At 40.3% G+C, this 13,475-nt stretch overlaps 1 protein-coding gene across 7 annotated transcripts in view; it reads right to left on the bottom strand.

Moving 5' to 3' along the window:
* The window catches only part of dlg3 (discs, large homolog 3 (Drosophila)), a 559,740-nt gene that overhangs the window by 56,379 nt on the left and 489,886 nt on the right, over window positions 1–13,475 (bottom strand). For all 7 annotated transcript variants that reach the window (XM_073058148.1, XM_073058152.1, XM_073058151.1 and 4 more), the window contains 2 exons: window positions 5,056–5,170; window positions 421–597 (listed from right to left, as the gene is read on the bottom strand). In XM_073058148.1, coding sequence (XP_072914249.1) covers window positions 421–597; window positions 5,056–5,170 — 292 coding nt within the window. The remainder of the gene's footprint in view (window positions 1–420; window positions 598–5,055; window positions 5,171–13,475) is intronic.

Here is a 13,475-nt window from a genome sequence, read left to right as displayed (position 1 = left end):
AGTGGAGTGTAGAAGAATGGTCAGAAAAGTAAGGGGAATTCTGCAATCCTGCTCCTCTAGTGAGGAGCACTGCTCATCAAGATTGCTTTCTGGCAACTGCAAAGGCAAGTTATTATTTGTTCTCAGAAGATACTCTTTATCTCAAAGTTATAAATGCCCAAATTTTGGACCCTTTTCAGAGCTGAGAACAATAGAATTTTTGGACACTTAGGAAATGGCACAAGGAAACTGGACACCAAGTGGGCAGTTCTGACTACTGAGTGATGGAAAAGACTCAAGGAACCACAAGCTCTACTCTTGACAATATTATATCCTGTTTGTACAGATTTGATAGCTTTACTGCCCTTTCGAAAAATGTGAAGCAAATTGAAAAATCATGTGACTCAATTCACTGACATTTCAGCAGAAGTTATCACTTACCGTTTCTTGCTGGGAATGACACCAATCTGCTCACTTTCACCGTGAGGTGTAACAAGTCGTGCTTGCCACCATTCATCATCAGAGGCATTAATGACATGTAAAATATCACCATACAAGAAGCTCAGTCCTTGGCTCGGCAGACAACTGTCCTTGGTTCTATCATAGTCAAAGAGAGCTCTAAAAAGAAAGATAAAAGAATCACAAGTTCAGAAAAGATACAGGGAATTATGCAACGGTCACTGAGGAAATTAGCCAAAACCTATAAATGTGGAGTAATAGTACACCTTGTAACTCTGTCCATGGACTCGAGTTCAACCCCAATGAACAATAACTAATGATATCCACCAGTCTTTATGAGCCAAGATCAACAAGGAAACATTCTCCAAAGCCTTCAATAGAGAAAAAATGCACCGAAGCAGGATTCAGAGCAGGAAAGATGCAGAGAAACAACCAAGACTACCGGTCTCACCCCATCCTGTCTACCCTAACCCTGCACCCTCACTAGAATTAAGCATTTCCAGCTGGGAACAGCACCTAAATGAAGCCTTTCTCAAACAAAGAATGTCACAGATCACCATTAATTACCCAACTATAAATTCTAATATACTTAGTAATAACTTGCTTCTGCAATCCTGGCGAGTACTGCTCCTCACTAGAAGAACTGGACTACAGAATTTCCCTCTGAGCTGTATGTTCATACAAGCACAACATGGGGTAGATCAAAATAAAGCTCCCTCTGGAAACTGCATCAAGTATTTTAGATTAATTACAGTATAACTATGGATACAAATCAAAATGTCAGATAACACCAGTGTGACCTTTTTTCCTGAGAATTACTACTGAGGAATGTTACAGGATGAGAAGGAAACAAATTCATTAAGCTTGGGAAATAAGTCTGGAAGACTGGAAGTTGTTCAGCCTTTCCAACTTGTTCTATTGCTCAAGTACGTTCCCATTTACCTTGATCCTATTTAAGGGTGAAAGGTGATATATTTTTAAGGGGAACCTGAGGGGGTAACTTCACTCAGAGGGTGGAGGGACTGTGGAATGAGCTACCAGTGAAAGTGGTAAATACAAATTCAACTACAACATTTAAAACAAGTTTGGATTCATGCATGAATGGGAGGACTGCGGTGCAGGTGCAGGTTGATGGGACCAGGCACAATAACAATTTGGCATGGACCAGATACGTCAAAAGGCCTGCTTGTTCCTGTTCTGTAGAGCTCTACAACTCCATCACCCCTGAACAGATGAGATCTAATTCTACAAGGGAATTTCCAGTTAATTCCAGACACACTACACCAAGAACAAATAATCTTTTCCACATAACACTGAATTGCAGCGCCCCTTTAGATCATATTACAGGAATCTTAATGTTTAAAATGCAAGGTTTTTTATTCAGCTTTGCTCATGATTAATCCATTCAGCCCTTACAATTCTGTGCTGGAACCCTTGTAAAGACCTATTTTCTGAGTTATGATGGTCAGAATTGAACACAATGGCCCAAAGGAGTCTAATCATACTTCCAAGTGTCAGTTATAAAATGTCCACAATTTTGAACTCCATCGGCCAGGAACTAAAAGTTTTCATTTTAGAAATATTGTGTAGGCAGAGGGGATTAGTTAGGTTGCCCATTTGATTACAAATTTCATTGGATCAGCACAGCACTGTGGGCCAAAGGGCCTGTTCCTGAGCTGTACTATTCTACGTTCTAAGTACATTTGTACCCATCCACTAATTTTGGGTAATTTTTGTACTTGAATCCTTAATTATGTTTAGTTCTTTATTTCCTAGCTTTGTATGACTTAGAAAAATAGAGTCGTAGAGATGTACGGCATGTAAACAGGCCCTTGTGCCCACTGAAACATCAACCACTCACTTTCATTAAACGTACATTAACACCTTTGTCTTTTCATTACATATCGCACCCATCTACACCCAAAGGGTAATTTACAGGGACTAATCTTATGTAGGAGGAAGCCAACTTAACTGGAGGAAACCTGAGAGCTGACAGGGAGAACTGGCAAATTCCACACAGGCACAACTGAGGTCAGGATTGCACCTGGGTTTCTGGCACCACTGTGCTATGGTGAATACTCTGATCCATTCTTCTTGCCGGGATCAATAGTTTCCTGAGATGGAACACTACTTGCCATTACATTACCATTTAATCATAAGACCATAAGAAATCGAAGCAGGAGTAGGCAAAGCGCTTCCATGATCTTATTAAGTATCACGGGTGTCCACAAACATTTCACAATGAAAAATTCCAAGATTCACATGACCTAAGTGACAAAATTTCTCATCAGATCCTGAAGTTCTAAATGGATAACACTGAAATAGAGATTATACTCAAGGTCAGGACACATTGCTTACCTAACTGCACTGACAAACTCATTCTTAACTACAAAGGGTATTTGTCAATCTTAAATCAATATCTTGTCATAGCTCAGTACTCTCATTCCAAGAATCAACCAAATGAACCTTTGTTACATTGTTCTTTTGCAAGTTTTAGCTCTGATCTACTTAAATATACAGTACAACTCTTCATTTCTTCATCTGTTATCGACAGAGCAAAAAGAAAAAAATTCCAAGTGTGAGATAGAACCACAGTGACATCACAGTCACATAAGAATAGTCCACACTTTGAATACCACCTACTGTTTAATTCAGTAAAATATGTATACAGGTGCTTTTAAGAACAAATGGACTCTGAAAGCCTGTGAATAGGTTATGAATTTATGCTTTACAACATTTCACTCCAGAAAGAAATTGTGCTTAAGAAGTCTGAAGAGCTGATTCCTACATTTAAAAAGATTAAAGCAAACCCATGGAACCAGAGATTTATTAAGTTGTCATGGATATTATGAATTCCTGAGTTAAAGATATCAGAGAGAACTGCCTAGGAAGTGAACATAATAAAAAATGGCACAGATTTCAAAACGGAAGGCCACATTTGATCAACCATTGTATTTTTAAGTTAACAGACAGAGTAGGCAAAGGTAGCACACTAGATACAATGCATAAGAATCGTCAAAATCCTTTGACAGATATATCAGTATTATGGGCTCTTAAGGAGGTCATATGATTAGCTAGCTGGACACAACACAGAAAACAGAAGGCAATAAAGGAAGTAGTTCAGACACAAAAGGTGGGAAGCTATATTAACAAAGAAACCGGATTCACTATTTTTGTACATCAGGGATTAGAGCAGGGTTTGAAAATTTGGCAAGGAGTAAGACGACAAGTTATAAATAAACTAATAAAATTGCAAAATAGCGAGATTATAAAAGATCAACTTAGAAAAATGTTAAGGGGTTATGTTTTAGCAAGAAAAATAAGGAAATACATTCCAGATCTATACAAGAAAAAAGTAGTGGTTAGATGCACAAATTGATGAATGTGCTAAAATAAAGTAGTAGTGTCACATACAAAACAGTGAGGTTCATAATACTGAAAAACAATGATGTCAGATTAAATTTACTATGGTTAGACTATGAATAGATAGATTATAAAGTAGAATATTATGTAAAAATAAATTGCAAAAAATACCAGGAATAAAACCAAACCTGAGAAGTTACACCTATTGGGAAAGGAATGAATAACTGGGCCTCTTCTCCAAAAGAAGTTTGACATAATAAAAATTAACATGATCAAAAACTTGATGTGGTACAGAAAGTGAAGATGATACCAATGCACTGGTAAACAAAGTAGGGACCCTAAATACTCAAAGGCAAATAGGAATTCAATAAATTTTACTAGAGTGATGATTAAAATATAAAATTTGTTACAACAATGAGTTGATTATTTTGAAGAGAAGCTTGATAAAGGTACAAAAAAATAGAACAAAATGTTACTGGATTAGATGGAAACTGGGAGAAAGTTTTTCTACTACAACTACACTCATTTAGTCTACTTGCGCATTTCTATGTTATTGAACATTTACAATGAATTGAGACAGTCCCAAAGATGAGTGTTGTCACAGAGGTTGGCAGAATTCAGAAAATATAGGATTAGAAGATAAGCTCAGAAACTTGAGAAGTCAGTCCTCAAAAACCTGGCTGAACCTTGGACATTGGCCTAGGGAACAAATGAGTTGGGTAGTTATCAAATTATTTTGGCAGGTGCATAAAACAATGGAATTGACCTTCTAAACACCTAATTGGGTAATTAAAGATTGATATTTTTTAACTTTAGCCTGTATGTGTCTATTAAACACTAAAACTGCTCTTATAGACCTCAAATTTCTTCAGTTGAATCTCGTAATAGGAAATTCTAATAGTTAAAATAGTTAAGTAATTAGACTAAAGCCATGTTACAAATACATTTATCAATACCTCAATGATTTATGGCTAGATTTTATTTCATGACACAAATGATAACACAGGCACATAAAATAACTGAGAATTCATTGGAAAAAAAATTCCCCATTTAATAAAGTCTTACCATCTTTATAAAATAGGCTCCCAAATGCAGTGCCTATTATTATGACAGTGCATAGCAGCAACTCAAATCTACAAGATAAATGAACAGCTAGTGCTTTTATTGATTAGTGGTTACTAAGAGCATTATCCACTGGGATCCTTCAAGTATATCCAAGGGAAATTAACTACCTTCACTGTACACAGAACTTACCGGACATAAAGTGATCGTTTTTCACTAGTCCGCAGGGAGCCAGATCCAGAACTCATACTGCTGTTCATCATCTGTTCCCTAAGGTCATGGATTTTGGACTCAAAGCGACTGTATTCTGCATTAAATGAAAAAAAAAGAATGAATCACGTATGTCTTTGTAGTAGAACAGAAGCAACTTGAACTGGTTGGGCCAGAGGGCAGAATATTTAAAAACTACAGTCTCCTCACTGGGACTTTGCTCCTAAATTCAATTAACTCTATATTGAAGGCAGCTGAGTCATTGCCAAAAGATAAGAAAGTCAACCACAGTTAAAATATTTTCATGATGTTGGAACAATATTACAGATGCCAGCCTGCAGCAGCTAATTCCCCCAAGTAGAAACATCAGCGCCAGCTTTATTGTTTTACTTGTTTTCAAAATGTGGCCTTCGTTGACAGTTTACTGTCCATATCCACGTGGCCGAGAAGTGGTATGCCACCTTCTTGAACGACTGAATTACTTTTGGTGAAGGTACTTCCACAGTGCTATTGACAGAGGGCTCCAGCACATCGGTGGACTGGCGACGAATGACTCGCCGTACATTTCCAAATGAGGACGGAAAAGCAACCCACAGGCTGCAGTGTTCCATACACCCTCTGCCTTTGGACTTGGAAGTGGAGGTTGCAGCTTTGGCAGGAGCTGTCAAAGCAGACTTGGGCACACTTTGAAACTGATGCAGACTTTCAGCTGCTGAACTCTGCCGATGGAGAAAGTGAATGTTGAGAGCATACTGCTCCCTATTCACAGGGGAAAGACCCTGTAGTGTCAGGTGCAGAATATCAGGTATCTGATGTGCTCTTATAGCCTCAATATTATACAGTTGATACAACTGAGTTTCTGGTCAGCAGTGACCGGAAGGATATTGTTGTTGGACATTTGGTGATGGTAACGTCACTGAACATAAAGTAGTTAGACAATGGCCCAAGCATGGAGGCGGGAAGCCCGGAGGCCTGTCCTGGAGTTGGAGGACTATCTGTGCGTGTGGGTGGGTGGATGGGAGACATGAAAGGGGCTTGTTTTGCTGCTGTTGTGTTGTGTTCTGTGTTGTTCTTCCGAGCATTGTGGGCAAGCTATGTTGGCGCCAGAATGTGTAGCAACGCTTGTGGGTTGCTCTCAGTACATTCTCAGGTTGCTTTTGTTTGTTCATGAAAATGACAGATTTCACTGCATGTTTCTGTGTACATGTGATAAATAAAACCGAATCTTTGATAGAAAATGTACTGGGGCAGGACTGGAAGGGAAGGGGGAAGGTGCCAGAATAAAAAGCTGTGGGTAGGGGAAGGAGGTCTAGTTAGGTGATAGTCCTGAGGAAGGGTCTCTGCCCAAAATGTTGAATGTTTATTAATTTCCATAGATGCTGCCTGACCTGCTGAATTCCTCCAGCATTTTGTGCATGTTTTTCTTATGTGAGAAGCCTCAGAAAGTGAGTACAAATGAAAATCATCAACAAAACATTTTTAGCTTAGTTGAACTACTAAAAAGCAGCAGCATCATTATACAATTAAATGAATTATATTCAATAAAAGTAAATTTTATGATTTTCCAAATTCTAAGTGATACAAGTAGTCTGAAATTATACTTCTGTTCAGCTTCAAGCCGTCTATCATAACCAGGAAAAAAAATTCCTGAGGAAGCAACACTTCGAAAAAATATGTTGTCCATCGTTATCAGTGAAGGAGTGCCAACCGGTAATGTCAAACGATTACTTCTACTACTTAGCCGATGAATGACAGCAGATTTATTGAGTTGTAATTAGATGAATTGGAATTGTCCTTTTTTTGTTAATAAGAAATATCAGGGCAAGTTTCCACAATATTGGGTAGATATCAGTGTTGTATGTGGAACAATCAGTTCTGAAGTGCTCTTTTGCACCACAGCTGGAATGCTTCTTGGTTTTATGGCCTTTGCTGTATTTAGTGCTCAGGATCATGTGCAGTGAATCCATTTGGCTTGAAACAGGCATCAGTGTTTATGGAGACCTCAGGAGCAACTAGAAATGCATTACCTGTTCGGCACTTCTCACAGAATGTTGCAACCTTGTCTGCAGCATTCATTTGGGCATGCTCTTTGAACCTTGTCCCTCCCATTTACTGCTTTACTGCATACCACCATTCTCGACCACGTGGTAAAACTCTGACCTTATCTTTTGATTGGGAGATGGCTTAGCTCCATCCATTGCATGCCTGTTCATTTTCTGGGCAATAGTGCAACGTTGGCTAAGTGTTATGGTCTCTGTTGCAGCTTTGTTGAAATGGCATCTCATCAAATCAGCATGCCCTTCAGCATGTCACTTGAGTCAGAGTTAGGGATACACTGAGCCATGAGGTTACAGTTTGGAATGACCTCTGCAGATAGTGCCTGATAGATGCCTAGTTCTGAGTAGCCAGATCTGAGATGATCCCACTTGGCGTGTCTGCAGTTCCAGGCAGTTTCCTTACCCATGTTTGACCTGATGCCATGAGGCTTTCTGAAATATGAAGTCAATATTAAGCATTCCAAGAGCTACTCCCTCTGGCTTGTCTACCACATGATGGGACAAGATATTCTCTAGGAATGTCTATAAGTTATACTTTTATGAATACATCACCTCATGTTACACTATTACTTGACTAGATTGTTAGGCAGCTCTCCCAATTTAATCACCAGCTTGCAAATTTAACTGGGCTGGGAGCAACTTTGTTGTGTCTGTTGACACTAGGTGCTCTCCATCCGGTTTAATTCCTTGTTTAAATGTTGTAGACTTGGTGCCATTTCAAAGGCATTTGAAAATTAACCACATGTGGTGTGGGTCTAAAGACTGGGTAATGATGGCATATTTCCTCCCTTGAAGGATATTAGTATCCTGTCCAGTGTCCATAATTAGGATAAGCAGAAACTGGAAAGGAACAGGATATTGGTCTTCACCACATTGACAGGAGTACTTTGGTTAATCAAGCATTAATTCTAATTCCCCAATCCTGACTTAATCAATGCTCAAATAGTATACGTCAACTTATGATTATGCTCCAGTGAGAAGCTTCATTCATTAGAAGCAAATAAAAGGAACAGTGTTGGGGTGGGGGGGAAGCTGCTCACCACTACAGAATTTTGTCATTTCATAAAATCCATTTTGTGGTAACGGATACATAATGTCCTAAAGAATCAAACTCTGCAGCCATTATCAGACGGTATGAGTGTGTGCACATATCGATACAGATTTCTTTCACTCACTCAGGCACCTCGGTAACATACTTGTTATTTCAAAAAGCTGTAGAAATATTTGCAACTTTCCTCGTAGGGAATCTGAACAATCAGTTAGCTTTTCTACAGCCATCAGCAGTCTACACTGGCTGAAGACGGAGGGACAACATCTGATACACTTAGTTTACTGATTTACATGCTGCGGGCAGGGAAGGCAAATTAAGGAATTCAGGGGATTTTCAGAGGATCTCAATAGCTGGAATTAAACACAAATTGGGAGGGGAATCCTTGCAGATCTTTTCATACACCAATTCTGCAACTTATTCCAGTATGCAGTCCATAATCCCATTAATGCAAAATATAATTCCTTCTCTTTATATTAATAACCCTCCTCACTGATATCAGCTTTCTAAACTTGGTCAGCCTTAATATAGCTTTAACTTATCTCACTGCTTATATTTGCTTACATTTGTTTATATTTATGAATTAATTTTATGAGCTGCCAGGGAAACAGTGTATTAAATGCATTTTTTGCTAGCTGTTACATGAACAGTCCTTTTTAGAAAGTAAAAACACATGCATTCGTATGGTAACTTCCACAACTTCATGACATACAAGAGCATTTCACAGCCTCTGTGGTAATCCAGAAATTAGTCAGTCAACTTGTACACAATAATTTCCCACAAAGAGCAATTTGTTAATGACAAGGAGAGTTTTGTGTTGAATGATTAATCTGTTGGCAAAAAAAAAAAACACCAGGAAAAAGGTTGGTGTAGTTCTTTGACTTGTGGTATTTGTTATGCCTGGTTGACACAGATGGAAGCATGACCTCTGTTTCATAACTCATTGAAGTTCTAGCCAAGAAATGCACCATAGTGTCAGCTGACATTTTGTGTTCCAAGTCCCTGAGCAGGGCCCTGAACCTGGAACTTTTTGACCGAGAGACACAAGGGCAACCAGTTGAGACACATATCCACAGAATCATACAGTTCACCAAAACTAAAGAATAACCCTTCCCTCCCACATGCTTCCATTTTCTATCATCTATGTGCCTACCTAAGAGCCTCTTAAATACCCATGATTAGTCCCACCTTCAATCTAGTCACCCTCTGGTTCATCACATATGTATAAACATAAATTGGGAGGGGAATCCTTGCAGGTCTTTCCATACACCAATTCTGCAACTTATTCCAGTGTTCCCCTGGGGTTTTCCTTAATTTACCCAGCCAAGGCCTTCTTATGTCTCCCTCTAGCTTCTCCAAAGTCTATTCCAAAGGCTACCTTGCACGTCTTTGGAGCCTTGACTTACCTTTACATCCTAAACATCAAGTATGCTTCCTTCTTTCTCTTTACACTTCTCTTGTCAACCATGGTTTCTACACACTACCAACCTTTTCTTACCTTATCTGAACAAAGCTATCCAGAACCCCATGCAAGTGCTTCCTAAACAACCTCCACATTTCTATATTTCTGTTGTAAATTTCCCCATTCCCAATTTATGCTCCCAAGTTCCTGCCTAACAGCATCATAATTAGCCTTCCACCACTTAAATACTTTTCAATACCATCTATTCCTAATCCTGTCCAAGGTTATGCTAAAGGTCAGGAGTTGTGGTCACTGTCTCAGAAATGCAACCCCACCCCCGTCTCTTATGAAAAATCTAAACCCAGATTATCCAGCAGCCATTCCTGGCCTTGTGACATCTAAGTCTCTGTAATGGCTACAACATTGTAGTTCCACATACTGATCCATGCTCTAAGCTCATCATCCTTGTTCCTGATACTTCTTGCAGTAAACACAATTCAATCTATCCAACATACTGCATTTATGCCCCATCCATTTCTTACTGACATATTGAACCTATCTGTACACCAACTGCCCCATCTGCTAACCTATTACTCCGATTCTCATCCTCCTACCAAATCAATTGCTCTAGCAAACCCACCCGCAAGTACATTGATACCTCAAGTTCATATGTAACCCATCCCTTTTTAATGGCCATAGCTTCTGCAGAAGAGATCCACAAATATGAAACCCTGCCTCCTACACCCATTCTTCAACCACAAATTCATCTTCAATATCATCCTATTCTTCCCCTCACTGGCATGTGCACAGACAACAATCCAAAAATTACTCCCCTTGAGCTTCTGCTTTTTAGCTTGTTTCCCAGCTCCCTATATTCACTCTTTTCCTAACTATGTCACTGGTACCAATATATACCATGACTTCTGGGATGCTCATCCTTCCCTTAATGCTGTGGACCCAACCCAAGATCTCCTTGACCCTGGCACCTGGGAGGCAACATGCCATCTGGGAGTCTCCTTCATGTCCACAAACTCTCCTCTCTGTTCCCCTAACATCACTGTTCTTCTCTTCACTCCCTTCCATTTAGGGCCAGAATCAGTACCAGAGCCCAGGGTGTTGCGGCTTTTCCCTGGTAGGCCATTCCCCATCATCCCCCCCCCCCCCCCCCCACAGTATCCAAAACAATATCGCTATTATTTAGGGGAACTGCCACAGGGGTACTTTGCACAGTCTACCTATTCCATTTCCTCCTCCTGATGGCTACCTACCTTCTGCACTTAGGTGTGGCTGCATCCCATCAGAGCTTGTCTATCAACCTCTCATTCTCCTGAATGATCTGCAGATTATCCAACTTCAGTTTGTTAAGGTAGTTGGTAACGAGCTGCAACCAGATGCACTTCTCACAGGTATAGTCATCAGGAACGCTGGAGATCTCCTAGACTTCCCACATTGTACAAGAGGAGCACAGGCATTGCCCTGAGACCCATTCCCACTGCTCTACCCATGCAATAGTTGGATACTTTATTGATCCCAAAGGAAATTACAGTGTCACAGTAACATTACAAGTGCACAGATATACAAATATTAGAAGAGAAATAAGAAAGAATAAAAAAAATTACCTCAAACATTCTAACGGGGGGGGGGGGGGGGGGGGGGGGGGGTCATCACTCCGCCAGCTAAAGGTTGACTCATTATAGAGCCTAATGGCCAAGGGCAAGTATGACTTCATATAGAGCTCTGTGGTGCAGCGCAGTTGTCTTAGTCTAAAAGTTCTCTTCGGTTCAAACAAGGTGGCATGCAGAGGATGAGAAACTTTGTTCTGAATTGGCAGGTTTTTTCTGTAGGGTCCTTTGTTCTACCCACAGCCTCTGTGTCTAGTTTGACTACTATAACAGAGCCAGACTTTCTAATCAGTTTATTGAGCCTGTTGGCATCACCCATGTTGATGCCATTGCCCCAGCACATCGGTGTTTAGATGGTGTCAACAGACAGGTAGAACATGTGAAAGAGAGGCCTGCATACTCCAAAGGACCTCAGGAAGCAGAGGCGACTCTGGCCCTTCTTGTACCCAGCCTCTGTGTTGGTGCTCCACTCAAGTCTGTCATCCAGGTGCACCCCCAGGTACTTGTAGGTCCTCACCACATCATGCCCTCACCATCAATAGTAACAGGGAGCAGTGCAGGCTTAGTCTTCCTAAAGTCCGTCACCATCTCCTTTGTCTTACTGATGTTGAGATGCAGATGATTCAGGTTGCACCATTTGACAAAGTCTTCCACCAGGGCCCCGTATTCATTCTCCATTTACACACCCAACTATTGTTCAGTCATCAGAGAAATTCTGCAGATGACATGCTCAGAGTTGTATCTAAAGTCTGAGGTATACAGGGTAAACAGGAAGGAAGCCACTACAGTTCCCTGTGGAGCACCACTGCTGCTTTTAGCCATGTCTAGCACTCAGCCCTGAAGCTGCGCAAACTGTGGTCTGCCAGTTAGCTAGGCCATTATCCAGGATACACTGGAAGTGCCAACCTGCACTGAATGAGCTTTTCTCCCAGCAATGAAGGCTGTATGGTATTGAAGGCACTTGAGAAATCAAAAAACATGATCTTTACGGTGCTGCCCTACAATAATAAACAAGGAATTAACTTGACAGAAACCTCAGCCTAGCCTCTGCCTCTCGATCCAAAGCCTTGGTTCTCCACTCTAACCCTGTAGCTTGGAACTTCACTATCTCTTATCTCTTATTTTAAACCCATTGTCCTATTTTAAGGCCTCCTCGTTCATGACACCCTAACCAATAGAAACAACTTCACTGCAACTATCCTGTTAAACACTGTTAAACAATGGAAGAATTTCTGTATGCTTCAGTGAGATCATCTCTCATTATTAACCTGATTCACTTTTCCCTCATATAATACACTTGTCACCCTGGCATACAAGAGCAAACCAACCATTTTGGGTCAAGACCTTCATCATCCAGACAGAGGACCTCCACCCAAAATGTCAGCTGTCCACTTCCCTCCACACTTTTACCTAATCTCCTGAATCCCTCCTGAAGTTTGTTTGTTTTGCTCCAGATTCTAGCATCTACAGGCTCTAATCACCATAGGAATTTAATCTGCTGAATTTTCAATGAATTAGCTCTATGTATCTTCTCCGAGGCAGGCAGATAATATTCCAGATGCAATCTGACTGCAGCCCTACTTACAGCTTTACTTCTGCTCCAATTAAGGCCAACATACAAATCATCATCTGAAATTCTTGCTGTACCTGTTTATTAACTTTGTGATTGGTGTGCAAGGGCATGAAGACCCAACAAAATAAAAAAATAGTTTCCTAGTGGATGATAAACATCTGTGGCCAGACAAGGCTTCATTATATTAACTGCTCCCTCCAAAACAATGTTTTCATCTCTAAGCATACCAATCATCAGCTTTCTGGATGCAAAGTATTCAAAACATAGCTGCAATGTATGACAATATTCAAGACATCACAATGAACATGTTCAAATATTCACCAACTGAATCCTTGTTGTGTCCTCAACCTGCAACTGGCAGGAAAAATGTGTATGGGAGATTTCATAGTCGCTCAACATCCCCGAGTTCTACAGCCAAAAAAGCATTTTGGAAAGAGATGCAGCCAAATGTCATAGGGAGTTTCCACAGAATGAAGTCCCAGTGGAAAACTTAATGAATGGACCATTTGTCACCCCCTGTAAAAAGCTTTGCAATCTTTTGCAGATCCAGAGCTTCCAAATGCTGTGACCTTGTTGCCACAGTTGTTCTATGAAACATAGGTTACTGCTCAGGCTGTGCAACCAAAGGCCAGGCCCTAGCTATTAACTGTTTACCAATATCTGTAAAAGAGTTCTTAAAAATAATAAATTCATTTAAAAA

Source organism: Hemitrygon akajei, chromosome 10 (genome assembly GCF_048418815.1).
Source record: "Hemitrygon akajei chromosome 10, sHemAka1.3, whole genome shotgun sequence".
NCBI classification, from domain to species: domain Eukaryota; kingdom Metazoa; phylum Chordata; class Chondrichthyes; order Myliobatiformes; family Dasyatidae; genus Hemitrygon; species Hemitrygon akajei.
Note: the sequence above shows the minus strand (reverse complement) of the source record. Positions and strands in the feature narration are given on the sequence as shown.